General features: G+C 44.3%; 1 protein-coding gene across 5 annotated transcripts in view; it reads right to left on the reverse strand.

The window, feature by feature from the left end:
- Nucleotides 1-21596, reverse strand: part of ITGB2 (integrin subunit beta 2) — a 183570-nt gene that overhangs the window by 106793 nt on the left and 55181 nt on the right. For all 5 annotated transcript variants that reach the window (XM_040439674.1, XM_040439670.1, XM_040439673.1 and 2 more), the window contains 2 exons: nucleotides 18813-19054; nucleotides 14372-14527 (listed from right to left, as the gene is read on the reverse strand). In XM_040439674.1, the coding sequence (XP_040295608.1) occupies nucleotides 14372-14527; nucleotides 18813-19054 (398 nt within the window). The remainder of the gene's footprint in view (nucleotides 1-14371; nucleotides 14528-18812; nucleotides 19055-21596) is intronic.

Consider the following 21596-nt stretch of genomic DNA (forward strand, 5'->3'; position numbering starts at 1 on the left):
TGGAGCTCTCTGCCCTTTACCAATCCAGCCACGGGCCCATCCATCTGGCCCATCAAGACTCACTCTCATTTCATCAGTCCATAAAACCTTAGAAAAATCAGTCTTGAGATATTTCTTGGCCCAGTCTTGACGTTTCAGCTTGTGTGTCTTGTTCAGTGGTGGTCGTCTTTCAGCCTTTCTTACCTTGGCCATGTCTCTGAGTATTGCACACCTTGTGCTTTTGGGCACTCCAGTGATGTTGCAGCTCTGAAATATGGCCAAACTGGTGGCAAGTGGCATCTTGGCAGCTGCACGCTTGACTTTTCTCAGTTCATGGGCAGTTATTTTGCGCCTTGGTTTTTCCACACGCTTCTTGCGACCCTGTTGACTATTTTGAATGAAACGCTTGATTGTTCGATGATCACGCTTCAGAAGCTTTGCAATTTTAAGAGTGCTGCATCCCTCTGCAAGATATCTCACTATTTTTACTTTTCTGAGCCTGTCAAGTCCTTCTTTTGACCCATTTTGCCAAAGGAAAGGAAGTTGCCTAATAATTATGCACACCTGATATAGGGTGTTGATGTCATTAGACCACACCCCTTCTCATTACAGAGATGCACATCACCTAATATGCTTAATTGGTAGTAGGCTTTCGAGCCTATACAGCTTGGAGTAAGACAACATGCATAAAGAGGATGATGTGGTCAAAATACTCATTTGCCTAATAATTCTGCACGCAGTGTATATGGATACACCTTAATAAAATGGGAATGGTTGGTGATATTAACTTCCTGTTTGTGGCACATTAGTATATGTGAGGGGGGAAACTTTTCAAGATGGGTGGTGACCATGGCGGCCATTTTGAAGTCGGCCATTTTGAATCCAACTTTTGTTTTTTCAATAGGAAGAGGGTCATGTGACACATCAAACTTATTGGGAATTTCACAAGAAAAACAATGGTGTGCTTGGTTTTAGTGTAACTTTATTCTTTCATGAGTTATTTACAAGTTTCTGTTTGTTTACAGCCATTGACATGTCGCCGAGGTTAACACGTGAGGAGCGGATAGAAATTGTGTGGATGTCTGGTGAACGCAGTAACCGGGTCATTGCAGCAGATTTCAATGCAAGACACCCTACGAGACCACCCATCTCCCATGCTACAGTTAGCAAACTGCTTGCTAAGTTTCATGAAACTGGTTCAGTGTTGGATTTGCCAAAATGTGGACGCATGAAATCTGTCTCTAATGAAGAAACATCAGTGGCTGTCCTAGCTTCATTCAGCAAGAGCCCACAGCGTAGCACTCGCCGCATGTCACTGGAGAGTGGCATTAGTCGAACATCCCTTCGGCGGATATTAGCTACTCACAAATGGCACCCTTACAAACTCCAGCTACTGCAGCATCTCAACGAGGATGACCCAGATCGGCGCACTGAATTTGCAGAATGGGCAAAACAAAAATTGGAACAGGACCCTCAGTTTACGCAGAAGATTTTGTTCAGTGATGAGGGAAACTTTTATGTGAATGGTGAAGTTAACAAACAAAACCACCGCTATTGGTCTGACACTAACCCACATTGGATAGATCCCTCCAAGACTGTTGGAACAAAAAAAATGATGGTATGGTGTGGTATATGGGGTACAAAGATAGTGGGGCCATTCTTCATCAATGGAAACCTCAAGGCCACTGGATATGCGAAATTGCTACATGATGATGTGTTTCCCTCTTTATGCACTGAAGCTGGCACACCCCCTGAGTTTTTCCAGCAAGATGGTGCACTACCACATTATGGGTGTCAGGTCCGAGCATTCCTAGATGAACAGTTTCCTGGAAAGTGGATTGGTCATCGTGGGCCAGTTGAATGGCCCCCAAGGTCTCCCGATCTGACCCCCTTAGACTTTTATCTTTGGGGTCATCTGAAGGCAATTGTCTATGCTGTGAAGATACGAGATGTGCAGCACCTGAAACTACGGATACTGGAAGCCTGTGCTAGCATTTCTCCTGCGGTGTTGCTATCAGTGTGTGACGAGTGGGAGAAGAGGGTTGCATTGACAATCCAACACAATGGGCAGCACATTGAACACATTTTATAAGTGTCAGAAACTTGTAAATAACTCATGAAAGAATAAAGTTAAGTTAAAACCAAGCACACCATTGTTTTTCGTGTGAAATTCCCAATAAGTTTGATGTGTCACATGACCGTCTTCCTATTGAAAAAACAAAAGTTGGATTCAAAATGGCTGACTTCAAAATGGCCGCCATGGTCACCACCCATCTTGAAAAGTTTCCCCCCTCACATATATTAATGTGCCACAAACAGGAAGTTAATATCACCAACCATTCCCATTTTATTAAGGTGTATCCATATAAATGGCCCACCCTGTATATATATATATATATATATATATATATATATACTGGCACTACGGTGGAAAATTATATATATATATATATATATATTGGCACTATAGGGGGAAGCATTATATATTGGAACTAGTGGGGGGCACTACAGGGGGACATTAGAGCCACTGGGAGCATTATGGTTATATTATTAGTACTAGGGTACTGTAGGGGCGTTATTATTATTTAGAAGAAGTACAGCGGCTCACCTCCTCAGTATATGGAAAAGGTGCTCACCCCCAGGTCCCACCCTCAGGACCGAGTGAGAAATTGAATGTAAAAAGACAGGTGTGGGGGGGCACACTACAAAAGGGAACACCAAACAACAAATAAATAGTACACTTTATTCCACTGAATTGTGGTAAAATCTTAAAAACATACCCCTAAAATACAAATAAAATATAGACCATATACAAATCTATAAAAATGCACACAAGGGAATGACACGGTTAAATACCCAAATAGCAGCTAATGAACTTGAGCGGCACACCAAATATTGTCCACAATCGCAGAATGTCCCATAGGTATCCAAATCTAGTGGATTAGTGTAACACAGTTCTTACTGGGTTACCCCCAATTCAAGCCTGTGGGGCCCAATAGTTTGCTGGGTATGGCCTATGATAAACGGCTCACTACCGCTGCCACAATACCTGCACGTGCTGTCTCTGCTCAGACTCAGCTCGGTCTTACCGGTCTTCACTGCTAATCCTGCAGCGGTGGTATGGAAGGCCGCACACCCGCAGCGTCCCACGAGGTGTGCTTCCGCCTGCACGTATCGTCCCACGTGACCGGGTATCCAAGGAGACCGGATGCTTTGCTACTGTGACGTCAGTATTGTGCGACAGCTTTCACAGCGGCGCTGTTCAGTTCACTTTATCTTCTTTTCTTTGCCGGCTTTATTTTCTTTGGTATGCGGTGGATCAACGCTCACTCTAACTACCGCCAGACGCGTTTCGGGGTCCCTCGCCCCTTCCTCAGTGGCCTACTGAGTGAACGGATCCTCACTCTTTATAAATGGTTAACTCCACCCCCATCTATAATTGACGGAGTGGATTCACCCTTGATATGGCTATACATCTGTGCATTACCATTTGTATATATTTCAGCAATTCATTACATAAAATATAAATATAAAACAATAAATATCATTATATATCCCATTAAAATATAGGTCATTGGAGAAGACTACTGAAACAAATGGAGACAACTATTGAAGTGCCATGCACACAAACCGCATTGAGCTGCATGCGTTTTCAATTGCGTAATTGTGGCTCAGTATGCCTAGGAGGTAATTCTGTTACTGTTATGGCTTATTGTAGATTAAGAGGAACCGTCCCGCAAGGAGGGGAGATCACAGTGTCGATAGACGACCAAACTGCGATGTCCCATCCCTACTGGACAGGCCCTCACAAAAACCCGAACACCTCCATCTCAGCATTGAGGCCCCTGGGGATGATGGTATCATATTCAAAAATCCTCCGGGATTCCTGACGTGACATATGTGCAATATGATTCCCACCTCTCCAGGGTTTTTTAACCTTTTCAATTGCCACAAACTTCAACCCAGTAGGATCACTATTGTGTACTACTCCAAAATGTCTGGATAGGGAGTGCGTCTCCAGGCCTTTCTTAATATTTGCCACATGCTCCGCTACTCTCTTTTTTAATGTTCTTTTTGTTCTGCCGATATATTGTTTCTTGCATCCACATTGTAGCAGATATATCACATCTGTGGAATCGCAAGTAAGGCATTCCTGTATTTCCAAACTGAATGAGTTGACAGTTGACTCTACTTTTGTGGTCTTTTTTGGGAAGCTAGTAATTTTGCAATTGGCACACCTCCCACATCTGAAGAAACCATTCACTGCTAACCAATTATCTTTTTTCTGAGTTTCTTTCCTCAATTTCACTGTGGGAGCTATCTTGCCGGCCAAATTGTTCGCCCTAGTATATGTAATTTGGGGGGCTGCACTCAAGAGGGGACCAATGACTCTATCATTTAATAAGTGTCCCCAATGTTTGCGAATACTTTTTTCCATTGTTTTGTACTGAGAATTAAAAGGTAGTATAATTCTCAATACCTCATCTTGTGGTGGGGGATCTCTCGCAACAAAGAAATCTTTCCTCTCCATTCTTTTCACTTTTTCAAGTGACCTATCTATCACTTGGACCGGATAATCCCTTTCTAGGAATTGTTGCTTCAACACAGTTGCTTCCTCCTCAAATTGATTATCATCTGTACAATTTCGCCTAAGTCTCCGAAATTGACTGGTAGGCACATTTACCAACCAGCGAGGTAGGTGGCAGCTAGCATATCTGATAAAGCTGTTCTTAGCAACTGGTTTGAAGTAGGTGTTGCAAAATAGTTGTCCCCCCTTTACCTGTATTTCCAAATCTAGGAATACTACTTTCAGCTGACTAACTGTGGGGCTGAACACCAGATTTTTATCATTCTTATTAATGTCCTGAAGGAAAATATCCAAGGATTCAGACGTATTCTGCCATATGAACAGGATGTCATCTATGTAGCGCCGCCACAGTACCAGATCCGTCCCCAGCCTGGGCTTGATGACCTCCTCCTCCCATTGCGCCAAAAAAAGATTGGCATAGCTGGGGGCGAACCTGGTACCCATGGCGGTGCCAGTGCGCTGTACATAGAACTCCCGATCAAATGCAAAATAATTATGGGCCAATATATATCTTACCCCGCCCAAAATATACTCCAACTGCTCACTCGGGAGACCGACTTCTTTCGACATCTGTTCCTGTAGCGCCTGTACACCCTGAATATGATCAATAATTGTATACAGGGATCCTACATCCAGCGTCCCCAAGATCCAACCATCCACCCAATTGATCGCCTCCAGGGTGCCAACAATGTCAGTGGTGTCACGTATATATGACGGCACCTGTTTCACGTGGGGTTGAAGCCATTGGTCGATATACTTCGATAAATTGCATGATATGGATTCAATCCCTGACACTATCGGCCGACCCGGAGGCGACCGTAGATTTTTATGGATCTTGGGGATGCAATAGAACACCGGAATCCTTTTTTCCGTGTTCAAGATGAACCTCGCTTCCTGTTCAGACAGAAAGCCCCTTTTCAATCCCTCTTCACAGTAAATCTTTAGTTTTTTATAATATTCCTCAGTTGGGTCTCCCCTTAGTTTCTGATATGTGTTTTGTGACTCTAGTTGTCTATGGCATTCCTTAAGATAGTCTGCCATATTTTGTATCACTACAGCCCCACCTTTGTCAGCCGGCCTAATGATAATCTCATTCATCTCTTGTAATGCTTTGATAGCTTTAATCTCCTCTTTGTTTAAATTTGTATTTAACTTCCGGCTTTTCATACCTCTTAAATCCCGTTCTACATTATTTCTAAAGGTGGCCATTTCGTTACTGATCTCCTGCCTGGGGAATTTCTTTGATCTAGCTCTTAAATCAGTATGTGAATATCTACTCATGTCTCCTTCGATATCCATTTCTCTGTTGATTGGGTTTTTCAGGAAATATTTTTTAAGGCAAAGCCGTCTGATGAATTTCTCTACCCCCATATATGTAGCAAATTTATCAAGGGGGTTAGACGGAGCAAATTTCAGACCTTTATTCAATAGCTTAATCTGCGTATCTGAAAGTACAGTGTCACTTATATTAATTATGTTGGTCGTCGATTGTGCAGATTTCTGTGTTCCCTTTTTCTGTGCATGTCGTCCTCTTCTAATTGTCCTGTGTGTTCTTGCCGTCTTGACCTGGTCAGTGTCGGCGTGTAATAGTGTTCCCTGTCCTGGTGATATCTGTGTTCTTGTCTTGGTGGTTGGAGATTCCCCCTGTCCCGTATGTGCTCCATCGGACGATCTCTCAAATTGTAATCGTGTGTGTACCCCTGTCTGTGACTGTGTTTTTTCGTGTTCTGTCGTGGTGGTGTGGGAGTGCGTATAGTTCTCGTTCGTGCTCTGTGATGTGGGGGAGTGTAATCTAAAAAATGAGGTGTTGCCAATGTTTCCAATCTATTGGAAACCTTGACATTACCATAATCTGTGTCTTCACCCTGTTTGTCTGTATCCTCGACTTCCCTCTGTATATTGACATCTGTAACTGCCTTCCTCTCCAGATGATACAATTTCCTGGATTTTTTCTTTATTATTTCCCTTTCCAGAGAGTCTAAATTATTACAGATTCTTTCATGCCACTTATGTTTTGTCTCTGTATCAGGGAATTTCTCCATTTCACATTTGAGGGTATCTATCTGTCTTGTCATCTCCTCAGACATTTGAATCCTCTTTTTTATAATCATTTGGACCAGGGTTCCCGATTGTATTTTCAGGAATTCATCCCACTCTTGCTTGAATTTGTCATCCACTAAGTCCAAAGCAGGTGTCTTAGTGAGTGTCAAACCTTTGGGGATGAGCCCCTTGTCCAAATATTGTGTGAGTGACTTTATCTCCCATTTGTTGCGCAAATGGCGCTGCAGAGTCCTCTCCAATACCTTAAAAACATCATCTATTGTTCTTTCGTTTCTTGCCAATATATCTCCTTCCACATTAAAGTTGAAGGTTTCTATTTTCTTATACTTGTTGTTAAGGTGTTCCCAAATGTCCATATTAGAGAGACAGGGAGCACAGCTGTGAAGGGTGCTGCACAAAAAATATATAGAAGAAGTACAGCGGCTCACCTCCTCAGTATATGGAAAAGGTGCTCACCCCCAGGTCCCACCCTCAGGACCGAGTGAGAAATTGAATGTAAAAAGACAGGTGTGGGGGGGCACACTACAAAAGGGAACACCAAACAACAAATAAATAGTACACTTTATTCCACTGAATTGTGGTAAAATCCTAAAAACATACCCCTAAAATACAAATAAAATATAGACCATATACAAATCTATAAAAATGCACACAAGGGAATGACACGGTTAAATACCCAAATAGCAGCTAATGAACTTGAGCGGCACACCAAATATTGTCCACAATCGCAGAATGTCCCATAGGTATCCAAATCTAGTGGATTAGTGTAACACAGTTCTTACTGGGTTACCCCCAATTCAAGCCTGTGGGGCCCAATAGTTTGCTGGGTATGGCCTATGATAAACGGCTCACTACCGCTGCCACAGTAAAACTAAAGATTTACTGTGAAGAGGGATTGAAAAGGGGCTTTCTGTCTGAACAGGAAGCGAGGTTCATCTTGAACACGGAAAAAAGGATTCCGGTGTTCTATTGCATCCCCAAGATCCATAAAAATCTACGGTCGCCTCCGGGTCGGCCGATAGTGTCAGGGATTGAATCCATATCATGCAATTTATCGAAGTATATCGACCAATGGCTTCAACCCCACGTGAAACAGGTGCCGTCATATATACGTGACACCACTGACATTGTTGGCACCCTGGAGGCGATCAATTGGGTGGATGGTTGGATCTTGGGGACGCTGGATGTAGGATCCCTGTATACAATTATTGATCATATTCAGGGTGTACAGGCGCTACAGGAACAGATGTCGAAAGAAGTCGGTCTCCCGAGTGAGCAGTTGGAGTATATTTTGGGCGGGGTAAGATATATATTGGCCCATAATTATTTTGCATTTGATCGGGAGTTCTATGTACAGCGCACTGGCACCGCCATGGGTACCAGGTTCGCCCCCAGCTATGCCAATCTTTTTTTGGCGCAATGGGAGGAGGAGGTCATCAAGCCCAGGCTGGGGACGGATCTGGTACTGTGGCGGCGCTACATAGATGACATCCTGTTCATATGGCAGAATACGTCTGAATCCTTGGATATTTTCCTTCAGGACATTAATAAGAATGATAAAAATCTGGTGTTCAGCCCCACAGTTAGTCAGCTGAAAGTAGAATTCCTAGATTTGGAAATACAGGTAAAGGGGGGACAACTATTTTGCAACACCTACTTCAAACCAGTTGCTAAGAACAGCTTTATCAGATATGCTAGCTGCCACCTACCTCGCTGGTTGGTAAATGTGCCTACCAGTCAATTTCGGAGACTTAGGCGAAATTGTACAGATGATAATCAATTTGAGGAGGAAGCAACTGTGTTGAAGCAACAATTCCTAGAAAGGGATTATCCGGTCCAAGTGATAGATAGGTCACTTGAAAAAGTGAAAAGAATGGAGAGGAAAGATTTCTTTGTTGCGAGAGATCCCCCACCACAAGATGAGGTATTGAGAATTATACTACCTTTTAATTCTCAGTACAAAACAATGGAAAAAAGTATTCGCAAACATTGGGGACACTTATTAAATGATAGAGTCATTGGTCCCCTCTTGAGTGCAGCCCCCCAAATTACATATACTAGGGCGAACAATTTGGCCGGCAAGATAGCTCCCACAGTGAAATTGAGGAAAGAAACTCAGAAAAAAGATAATTGGTTAGCAGTGAATGGTTTCTTCAGATGTGGGAGGTGTGCCAATTGCAAAATTACTAGCTTCCCAAAAAAGACCACAAAAGTAGAGTCAACTGTCAACTCATTCAGTTTGGAAATACAGGAATGCCTTACTTGCGATTCCACAGATGTGATATATCTGCTACAATGTGGATGCAAGAAACAATATATCGGCAGAACAAAAAGAACATTAAAAAAGAGAGTAGCGGAGCATGTGGCAAATATTAAGAAAGGCCTGGAGACGCACTCCCTATCCAGACATTTTGGAGTAGTACACAATAGTGATCCTACTGGGTTGAAGTTTGTGGCAATTGAAAAGGTTAAAAAACCCTGGAGAGGTGGGAATCATATTGCACATATGTCACGTCAGGAATCCCGGAGGATTTTTGAATATGATACCATCATCCCCAGGGGCCTCAATGCTGAGATGGAGGTGTTCGGGTTTTTGTGAGGGCCTGTCCAGTAGGGATGGGACATCGCAGTTTGGTCGTCTATCGACACTGTGATCTCCCCTCCTTGCGGGACGGTTCCTCTTAATCTACAATAAGCCATAACAGTAACAGAATTACCTCCTAGGCATACTGAGCCACAATTACGCAATTGAAAACGCATGCAGCTCAATGCGGTTTGTGTGCATGGCACTTTAATAGTTGTCTCCATTTGTTTCAGTAGTCTTCTCCAATGACCTATATTTTAATGGGATATATAATGATATTTATTGTTTTATATTTATATTTTATGTAATGAATTGCTGAAATATATACAAATGGTAATGCACAGATGTATAGCCATATCAAGGGTGAATCCACTCCGTCAATTATAGATGGGGGTGGAGTTAACCATTTATAAAGAGTGAGGATCCGTTCACTCAGTAGGCCACTGAGGAAGGGGCGAGGGACCCCGAAACGCGTCTGGCGGTAGTTAGAGTGAGCGTTGATCCACCGCATACCAAAGAAAATAAAGCCGGCAAAGAAAAGAAGATAAAGTGAACTGAACAGCGCCGCTGTGAAAGCTGTCGCACAATACTGACGTCACAGTAGCAAAGCATCCGGTCTCCTTGGATACCCGGTCACGTGGGACGATACGTGCAGGCGGAAGCACACCTCGTGGGACGCTGCGGGTGTGCGGCCTTCCATACCACCGCTGCAGGATTAGCAGTGAAGACCGGTAAGACCGAGCTGAGTCTGAGCAGAGACAGCACGTGCAGGTATTGTGGCAGCGGTAGTGAGCCGTTTATCATAGGCCATACCCAGCAAACTATTGGGCCCCACAGGCTTGAATTGGGGGTAACCCAGTAAGAACTGTGTTATTATTATTTGACGCAATATGGAGGGCATTGCTACTAATGGGGGCTAACTTGGGGAGTATTATCACTATTGGGGACACCATTACTAATGAGGGCAGTCTGGGTGTATAGTATAGTGTTTGTGGACATCAAGGGGAGCAGAACAGGCACAGTATTGAGGGTAGCTTCAAGAGGTTCTCCGGGTTTTTTCATATTGATGACCTATCCTTAGGATAGTTCATCAATATTAGATCGGCGGGGTCTGACACCCGGCACTCCCGACGATCAGCTGTTTGAGGAGACGGCGTGTGCTGTGCGCACATGCCGTCTCCCTTCTCTCTTACTGCTCTGCTGCTGTATGTCTATGGGACAGCAGCAGTGAACAGCACGCGCCGTCTCCTCAAACAGCTGATTGGAGGGGGGGTCGGATGTCAGACTGTGTTTTTAGCACATCATTTTTTTTTATATTAAGTATTTTTTTTTTTGCATTTTAATAATACAAACATAAGTCCCCAACACCCACATACCCTCCCCCCACAAACCCTCCCCCCACAAACCATCATTATGATGCCCTCCATCTTTCATATCTACAAACATTCGGCTACACCATCACAACCGCATAATAATTACAAATGCACATGCCCTTTCCCTACAGCATTCCCCACAGAACAATGAAAGCAGAACTGCGATCTTATAAAGGAATATACATTTGTTATCAGCCAGAACTTCCCCATATTACATATCATAGCGTAGAAACATTCCATGTATCCTGTAAGAAATCGCCAACCACGGAGCCAGATATGCACAGCAAGCAATAGTACCCTCACACTAATCCCAGACGGTATCTCTGAAGTTCCCTGGATGCCAGCCCGGGGGCATCAATCCAAGGAGTCCAGAGCTTTTCAAATTTGGCCATAGCACCCCTCTTCCTATAAACCCCTCGTTCCAAATTAAGTAACCAATTAATCTTGGCTATAAATTCGGTTTTACTAGGACTACCCTCATCCAGCCAATGTTGAGCAATCAGCTTACAAGCCATATACAACATTCTGGCCACTGCTATCTTCCTGGGCTCAGTGATTGGCAAGTCTTCCACATACCCCAATATACAGACAAATGGGGTCACATCCAGAGTAACTTCATACAGAGAATCAATGAGATGCAGCACCATGCGCCAAAAACCCTCCAGTGCCGAGCATGACCACAGCATGTGCAACATACCCGCATCTTCCTCGCCACATCGCGGGCATTTGGAATCCAACCAGAGTCCAATATTAAACAGAAACTGAGGAGTTCTATAAACCCTATGAATTAGATATATGTGCGACAGCCTATGGGCTTCGCTGAGAGAGAGCTGCGGAATCCTCTCCAATATCTCCTGCCACTGAGTTTCCTCTAATGGCCCCATCTCCGCTTCCCATTTCATCCTACTATTCATCGGATGGTCTCGCAGAAATAGGTCCAGCAGTGCCTGATAGAGCAGAGAAATAACTCCAGAGGAGGAACCCCTCTTCTCTATAATAATCTTGTTTTGGAGTACCGTGCTCAACTACTTTTTAGCACATTATTACAAGCACATTATTTTTATTTTGCCCAGGGCCTCATTTTGTCTAAAACAAGCCCTGGGAGCAGCCAATAGCAGGCGGGGACGAGCCTCCCTAGCATCACAGGTGACGCTAGGGAGGCTCCCCCCCGTCCCCGCCTGCCATTGGCTGCTCCCCCCGACACTGTATGTTTTCATTCGCGCATGAGGAGAAGCAGCAGCGGTGGTGCGGGGACCAGGAGTGGTGCAGGGAGCGGGGAGCCAGGTAAGTAATATTCAGTGCCTTCCAACCAATGACACCATTCTTTAAAAGCCAACTTAATGGCCAGCAATTCTCTATTGCCTACGTCATAATTTTTTTCAGCAGCCAACTGTAACGGGGTGCCAAAGGCGCACTCGGTCTTCCATCAGCCGCAGACCTGCTGCTTAGCTTCGGGAGCGAGGATCTGTGTTTGGCCTCGTTCCCAGGGCGGCTTTGCTAGCTGGGAGGCTCCCTGCTCCTAGGTCTGCCTTGAGCGCCGAGCTGATCACTCAGTGCTCGACTTGTCTGTCTGTCGGTCATGTGACGCTGGCCACGTCACATGACCCTCACTCCCCACTATAAATACAGACGGCTTGCTGGCTACAGGTTGCCTGTGATTTTCGTCCTATAGGCAGTGTACTTTATTGTTATTAAGCTACCTCTGGAATTGAACCTCGATCCGCCTCTTGACACCTCTTTTGCCTGCTCCCTGTAACTTGACGCTACCTCTCTGATTTTGACCTCGGCTTGTTTACGGATTTGTCTTTGCCTCTTCCCTTGTTCTGACGGGACCTCCTGGACTGACCTCGGCTAGTTGACCCGCCTCGCCTTCAGTTTTTGTTCTACCTCTTGTCCGCTTATTGTAACTTCTCAGTGGCTGTCCTCTTCCCTGCTGTCTCTCTCTGCTTGCACTTAGTAGGTTAGGGACTGTCGCCCAGTTGCGCTCCGTCACCTAGGGCGGGTGGTGCAAGTAGGCAGGGAAAGGACACCGGGTGGCAGCTCAGGGGGTGCACCTCCACTCTATCTTGATTCCCGTGACTCTACCCGTGACACCAACAGTTTCTTAGAGAAGAAAGCACATGGGCGCCATTTACTAGGTGAAGGAACCTGCGACAAGACTGCTCCTACCCCTACCTCGGATGCGTCAACCTCCACAATAAATGGCTGTGACACATCCGGCTGCACCAGTATAGGAGCAGAAGCAAAACATTCCTTTACCGCTGAAAGGGACATAGCTGCTTCCAATGACTCAGTATTTTCATGAAAGACCAATGCGTCCTTCAGCCTCTCAGATAGGCCCTGACAGAATTGGCTATGGAGAGCAGGATCATTTCACTCCGTATCCATAGACCATCTCCTAAATTCAGAGCAATAGGTCTCCGCAGAGCGCTCCACCTGCCGTAAACCACATAATTTGGTCTCGGCCTGAGAGATCCGATCCGGGTCATCGTAAATAAGACCCAAGGCTCTAAAAAATTTATCTACCGACTGGAAGGACGGTGATACGGTCGGCAGAGAAAAAGCCCAAGACTGGGCGTCACCTTTAAGCAATTAAATGATTATACCCACATGTTGACTCTCATCCCCAGAAGAGTATGGACGCAGCTTAAAGTACAATTTACACGACTTCCTGAACCGAAGGAAATTGTTGCTACCCCCGGAAATTCTGTCCAGGAGGGCAACCTTAGGTTCAGTGCAGGCCTGGTACCCACCACAGGAACCAGCCACCTGTGGTCTCTAAATCCGTAAGACTGTCGCACAGAGGTCAGCAACCTCCAAAGACAGTCCTTGCAGCTGTTCGACCAGTGCAGACATAGGATCCATAGCTGTACTGATCCAAACAAAATGGCGGTTTTTCGGCGGTTGATAATGTCATGAATACAGGGAAGGGGAGCGACACAGAACTAGGCCTCAAGGCTAGAGAGAGGGAAAAGGTCACCTGCTAGGAAGCCCCTTAACCTGGCCCTGACTCCTCAGTATGTATAGACCCTGAAGGTAGGAAAATACATACGCCGGAACCTAGGCCCTGAAGTGCCCTAGGTAGTGGCAGGGAATGAGACTACTGGTTCCTTCCCAGGTGAACGAACCAGCGTCTCCCTGAGGACTAGTAACAACAAGCACAGGGGAACAACCAAATACAAAGAGCCGTACAACTTATCTTATAGAAAATGGATGAGCAGGAACACAGGTAAGGTCCATACACCAACTCTTCCAAATCCAAGCAGAGAATATCAACCGCATGGTATGAAGTGTGAGACCAAACTAAGTAGGGAATGCAATAATGACTACGGACTGCACCTGACAAGAAGTGTGGACATTACCAAACTACAACACTGAGAATAAAGAGACTGTCAGTTAACCTCACATGCAGTCAGTCTCTCTGATCTTCTAACCTCTGTCACAGAAGGTACCGTGACAACTGATCTGCAGATGTCCCGGGTGTCAGACTCCCACCAATCAGATACTGATGACCTATCCTGAGGATAGGTCATCAATATATGTCGCGGAAAACCCCTTTACTATTATAGGTCTTAATATTATTTTCTCCATAAAGCTTAATATTTGTACTTTCTCCTATTGAATCCTGTGTATAATTTTGCATTTTAGATGTATGCTGAGTCCTTAATGTTACATTATGATTTTTAGCCCATTTATTTTTGATGAGTATCAATGATCTATTTTCAAAATGAACAACAACTCATGGTGCAAATAGTACAAATCACTGATTATGGTAAATTCACTTACAAACTCGTTAGATTTTTTGTATATGTTGTCTTCCAGATGACATAATCCACTATTTGGCGTCAGAATAGCTGCAAGTTTCCCATCTCCAGCAATATGGAACCCATCATCTGTAGCATATACCAAAAGTCTTGTGACATTCCTCCATCCAATCTTGTCCTATGCAAATTCAAAAGGTAAATTAACGTCATACCGTACATAAAGACCCTGATTTATCAAGACCGGCGTGTGCTACACTGGTATTAATAGGGCCTCCGCTGCCAGAGGAGGCATTTAATTCATGATGAGGTGCAGGGGAATTTATCACTCACCCATGCCTTGTTTTTGCCCTTATAGTCACAAATTATTTAATTTTCAACTTTTTAACCCCTTAAAGATCAGACAAATTTCTTTTTTTTTTCTTTTTTTTCTTTTTTACTCCCAGCCTTCCCAAAGCCATAACTTTTTTCTTCCATTCACATAGCTGTATGAGGGCTTGTTTTTTGTGGGGCAAGTTGTACTTTCTATTGGCACCATTTACAGTTGCATACAATGTAGTGGGGATCAGAAAAACAATTCTAAATGGGGTGGAATTATAAAAAAAAACACAATTCAGCCACAGTTTTATGTGTTTTGTTTTCACGGTGTTCCTTATGCGGTAAAATTGAACTGTTCCCTTCTCTAGGTCTGCACGATTACAACGATACCAGATATGTATCGTTTTTCTTGCCTTTTAAAACTGAAAAAAATATATATTTTTTACTCTGCATTGCCATATCCCAAGCCCCATAACTTTTCTATTTTTATGTGTACGGAGCTGTATGAGGGCTCATTTTTGTGGGGCAATCTGTACTTTTTTGGGGTGTGTATAACCTTTTGACTTTTTATTAAAAAAATTGTGGTGAAGTGACCAAAAAGCGGTGAATTGCCATTTTGACATTTTTTTTCCATTTTGCTGTTTGCCGTATGGGATAATTTTTTTTTTTTATATTTTAATATTCACATGCTCCGATTCCCCTGATGTTTATTTTTTTATTGTTTATGTATTTTTTATTTTGGGGAAAGGGGAGTGATTTTAATTTTAATTTTTTTAATATTTGTAAAAACTTTTTTCACACTTTTTAATAGCTCCCATGGGAAACTATAACAAGCAATCTCTCTTTGCTTCTCTCATAGACTCTATGCATTAGCATTAAAGCCTATTAGGCTGGGTTCACACTTGAGCGTTTTACAGCGCGTTCAAACGCGCTGTAAAACGCTCAACACATGAAAACCAATGCTTCCCTATGGCCCTGGTTCTCACTTGAGCGTTTTACAGCGCTGAAAAACGCGCTGTAAAACGCCCTACGCTCAAACAAGTACTTGAGCTTCTTTGGGGCGTTTTGCCGCGCGTTTGTGGCCAAAGGACATTGCAGTCAATCACACAAACGCGCGTCAAACGCGCGTTTACTATTGCAAAAAACGCTCGTCAAAAACGCGCGTCAAAAACGCGCGTTAAACGCGCATATCAAAGACGCTCAGGTCTGAACCCAGCCTCAGAAATTAGAAACAACGGAGGGCGGCACGCATGACTGCGTAGCTACATTTAATGTTATTGTGCTATAGTTGATTGAATGGAGTGGACGGCAGCCAATGGGGGGGGGGAATGGGGGGGAGGTTATAATCCTATCTGTTAGTATAATAATTGTGAACTTATAGTGATTTGTATAATTCAGGCAGGGGTCTGCCTTCCTTTATAGGGTAAGGTGATTGTTGTTGATAATTGCTATATTATGTAGTAATAGGAAAATGAGCGAGCACTCATACACTTGGCAACCAGATTGACATATGCAGAAAATATTTATTATCCCCATAAAATACAAGTAATAAAATTTATAAGAACAATGTAGCAATAATATACAACATTACAGTCACATATATTGTGGTAGATATGATCGATACTATATTCAATAAAAATATATTCAATAGAAATATTCGATAAATTGAATGGTAGAAAATTCAATGTTGAAATATTCTATAGAATATTCGATACCACTCAATAGTGTCGATAAATTCAATAATATATATCACACCAAAAAACTTCAAGTATATGCTGTTATTTGGGAAAGAGCGGGTATTATCTTCTAGCACTCTATCCCAATTTGGGAAACTGAATGTCACTGAAAATGTTGTAGGTGTATTCACTGGGAGCGCAATATGTTCATAAAGTGTCCACAGGAATCCTGATAATGTGAAAAGTCTCTTACAGCATATCCTTTTAAGGTCGATATGAGCTTTGAATTGAAGAAAACTTTAAATCGATGTTTGGCTTACCGTCTAGCGTCTGCTGTCTCCCTATTGCTTCAATGGAGCTTTAAATATTTGCCGGCTTATTCAGTCGCTCCATACAGCAAGCTGGTTTAAATTTCGCGGGAGTTCCAAAGATCGCGGGAGTTGCCACTCTGTTCCACAATTTCCTTTGGTGCAGCTTTCGACGATAAGAATAGTTAATCCTTTACTGTAGAAATTTTCTTCTGTATGGCCATACAGTATTATGCATTGAAAAGCCTCCGATAATACTGTATGGCCATACAGAAGAAAATTTCTACAGTAAAGGATTAACTATTCTTATCGTCGAAAGCTGCACCAGAGGAAATTGCGGAACAGAGTGGCAACTCCCGCGATCTTTGGAACTCCCGCTTGCTGTATGGAGCCTATTAGAAATACACTATGGGGGTCATTTACAATCAGAAATATGCCTATGTTAGGCATATTTCTGTCGCAGATTGTACGACTTTTCCCCGCTCGCGCCCCGGTCTACAAAAGTAGGTGTGGCGTGGGCGGGGAAAGGCCCATCAGGCCCGTCTCATTCATTATTTTTTTACACCTGTTTTAGGCGTTGAAAATGGTCTACATCTATGCCAGCAAGGGAGCTGGCATAGATTTAGAAGCGGCAGTGGATCTGCCGAAGTTATGTAGAAGCCAGCGCTTCCGGTCTTTAACCTCCTAGATGCCATGGTTACATTTGACCAAGGCTTCTAAGGGGTTTATTGTATGCGATTGATGTTATCGTCGATCGCATACATTAGTCCTGGGTGTCTGCTATTTAAAACAGCAGGCACTTGGCAGATATGGCGCCACATGCGCTCGTGAGTAGCTGTAGCTGGTGTACAGACTGCTGGAGGAGACATTTAATTTATGACGAGCTCTATGCCTCTGTACAAGACCAGACTGGCACTCACTGGATACAATAACTTTCTCTTTTATTAGTCACATAAAGAACAACTGTGACGCGTTTCGTCTCGTAATGTGAGCCTTTCTCAAGCCTTCCTTGTCTTGTACAGCGTGCATGGGAGATTGATCCTGGACACATGCACCACGCCACTGAACATATGAAGTGCCGACTGCACCATTGTTGAGCTCTGTGCCTCGTCGTAAATGAAATGCCTGCTCCGGCAGCGCAGGGCCCCTCAAAGCCAGCGTAGCACATGCCGGTCTTGATAGATTGGGGCCAAAATGCCTGCTCCTGCAGTCCGTGCACCAGACTAAAATCGATTTCATATTTTTTAGACCAGTTTCTGATGTACATAATAATAAATGTGCTGGGGTCACTTGCCACTCCCCTTTTCAAAAATCTGGTGAGGGCAGCGTAAAAATGCTAGTTAGGACTTAAAAGGTCGCGATGGCATTCAAAAAGTAGCAAAACCAAGTTTTGCGACTTTTTAACACCAGAAAACTGGCGTAGGGGGAATGATAACCCCCCCCAATTTTTTTTTATTTTATTATCACTTTAAATGTAGAAGCGTTCTAATTATAACTTGCAGGGCTCGGGGGTAATATCAGTTTACTTGTAGTTGTTTTAGAAAGTTTTCCATCAGCCTGTGTCTGCCAATGAATCCTTGAAAAGCTCATGCTTGAAAAGCCCAATGGTGATCTTGGTAAATATGTTCTATGCTTGTCAAGTCAAGGGTGGATAGACAAGAGGGTTACTTTGACTCTGTCAGACAAGGGCCAAAATATCCAAAATACACCTCATGAGGTTCATTCTTGAAGTCCTAGCTCTATCTGCCACCCACCACTGTTTTGGCAGATTTTTCCTACTTCGATCAGTGGTGGGTGGCATAAACCATCAGCACACACTATGTATGGGCAGCATGTTGGCTCAGTGGTTAGCACTGGTGCCTTGCAGCACTGGGGTCCTAGGTTCAAATCCGACTATGCATGGTATTTGTATGTTCTCCCCATTTTTGCGTGGGTTTCCTCTGGGTACTCCGGTTTCCTCCCACACTCCAAAGACATACTGATAGGGAACATAGATTGTGAGCCCCATTGGGGACAGCCCAAAGCTGTAAAGCGCTATGGAATAGTGCTATACAGCATAAGTGCATAAAAAATATAAATACAAATAAAATGTATTAAACAGCTCCCGTGCTGGTGACAAATTCCCTTTAATAATTATTAGCAAGTAAATAACCATAGATCTCACCCTACAAACTGCCACTTGCATCATGGCATCCAGTCCACCTTCCGGGGAATCCAAGTTTCCAGATATTAACTGCTTTCCAACTTCCTCAATAAACTTGTTTCCATCTCCCGTGAGGCTGAGGATATGCTTGAAGGAGAATGGTGACTGACAAGGTACACTTTTATCCGGGCAAGGGTGCCTCAGTTGCTCTGGATGTGTGCTTACGAATGGAAGAACAGTCTTGTCCACAAAAGAGCCAAAACCTGAATCACAGAAGTCATTTAAATGATAGATGCAGAATCTTTATCTTCTGTGAAGTCTATTATGATACCTTTTTTTTAATAATGAAACAGAGAGGTACAGTGCCTTGAAAAAGTATTCATACCTCTTGAACTTTTCCACACCCACAAACTTTGTATTTTCTTGTGATTTTATGTGATAGACCAACACAAAGTAGCAAGTATGTGTGAAGTGAAAAGAAAATGATACAGGATTTTCAAAATGTTAATGAATAAACATCTGAAAAGTGTGGCGTGCATTTGTGTTCAGCCCCCTGTACTCTGGTACCCTTAAAGGGAACCTGTCACCTGCAAAACGCATATTAAACCGACCACAGTACCTTACAGTATCCCCCAGTGTGTTGCTAATCATATTTTTCTTTGCTCTTTGCGTTTCTACATACTTGTTAAAAACATTGTTTTAATGTCGGTTGGCGCTGTCTCCGAGTCAGGCTTGAAGTCAAGGGGACAACGGCCTCCTTGCTTCAAGTAAAGCTAAGCCCGCCCCTTACCCCTCCTCTACAATTAGATGGACATGCTGCTGGGATAGCGCTCTTCTAGCGCATGCGTGGTACGCTGCCTGTTACAGCGTGACGGCCGGGCGCGCGCGCAATCAAACTGTCCGGAGTATCCGCAGTCAACAAAATGTAGGTGGGTGAGTGAGGATCGCGCATGCGCCAGAAGAGCGCGATTCCGGCAGCATGTCCATCTAATTGTAGAGGAGGGGTAAGGGGCGGGCTTAGCTTTACTTGAAGCAAGGAGGCCGCTGTCCCCTTGACTTCAAGCCTGACTCGGACACAGCGCCAACCGACATTAAAACAACGTTTTTAACAAGTATGAAGAAATGCAAAGAGCAAAGAAAAATATGATTAGCAACACACTGGCTGATACTGTAAGGTACTGTGGTCGGTTTAATATGCGTTTTGCAGGTTACAGGTTCCCTTTAAAGGGAGTCTTTCACCTAAAATCACCATTATAGAACACTAACATCAGGATCTCCATTACATTACCCATATTAGAATGCTACCTTCCATATTGCTGTCCATCGCCGATTTTCTCAGAAAAACACTTTTATTCGAAATGTTAATTAGCTTCTGAAGGTGCCCAGGGTAATGTCCATGTGGCCGTTGCCCAGGCCCCTCGGCTCTTTTCATACGAAACCCCTCCCCTTTCACCCCTCTGGCCCGCCCTAGGTTCTTCTGATTACGTCCTCCTCTTAGTGAGAAATCCAGCGCCAGCGCCGTTCAACAGATTCGCCGCTCCTGCGCACTTTATTCCCCATTATGGGCAGCGGCACAAGAGCATTTAATGTGCATCCCGTACATCCTGATCTAGCCCGCTTTGTGCCTCTGCCCATAATGGGGAATGAAGTGCGCAGGCGCGGCAAATTTGTTGAACGGCGCTGGATTTCTCACTAAGAGGAGGACGTAATCTGAAGAACCTAGGGCGGGCCAGAGGGGTGAAAGGGGCGGGGTTGTCCAGGTTCCCTTGCCATTCCAACACCCTGCACAACCTCTGATCCTTACACCACAAAGCCACGTTTCATCTGGACTCTGGAATATAATAACTCAGCTATAAATGATACAAGGCAGATGAAGTAGCGCTCAGTGTGTCAAGCGAGTGATTGCATGGCCCTAACTCTTTAAAATAAGCTCATGCAGTCAGTTCAGCAGCAGTCCTATGCAAAAAAAAAAAAAAGGATGTGCTAGATGACTCTGCTAAAGCACAAAAAAAGAGCAAGCAACTTGCAGAAGACAATGCAAAAGGGAAAGTGCAAGAGACACAGAACATAAGTCACAGGCGACGTGAAAGAGCCGGGAGGAGACGAGGCACAGCCTGGCACCGCCGTGCACTCTGTCAGCACCAGGCACAGCAGCTGCTGCAAGCTGGGCACACTACACTGCAAGCTGGGCACGCGCTCTGCAGACCTCATATTTTGGGCGGGTGGTGGGGAACCTTACTGGCTGTGCAGTGTAGGGATGCAGACAGTGTACGCAGAGCGCAGCGCAGGCACGGCACCTATGAGGAGGCGGGGCACACCATTGTGGAAGGTGGACCCATATGCACTAGGCCGCACAACAAGCGCTACAGGGGAGCGGAGGCACTGGGCAGCGGCAGTATTGGCAAGTTAAGTGGCGAGGTGATCATCAATCAGTCATCTCGCCACTTGCTAACGTTAAGTGTGAGTGTTTATTGAAGTGGCAGGCAGCGGCGCTGGAGCTGCCTGCTGCACTAATTATTAACTGTAAATTCCAGGGGCCCACCGAGGATTTCCCCGGTGGGCCAGTCCGAGCCTGGGCAGGACACATAATGGGCACGGAAACACCAAATTTCCTTCTGCTTAAATATAAAGGGGGGATATAAAGGTTTTGCTCACCAGATATAGTCCTGCAAAGACCAGGCACAACTCTGTGAGAGGCTCGATAAATCCCTTGCTAGGATGAAATGCAGTTCTTTCCCTCTGGGGATCCCATTCCCACTATGTATAGTAAAAAGGCGGTCAAGTGTGTCTGAAGAAGAGGGCTGA

The sequence above is a fragment of the Bufo bufo genome, chromosome 7, assembly GCF_905171765.1.
Source record: "Bufo bufo chromosome 7, aBufBuf1.1, whole genome shotgun sequence".
NCBI lineage: Eukaryota > Metazoa > Chordata > Amphibia > Anura > Bufonidae > Bufo > Bufo bufo.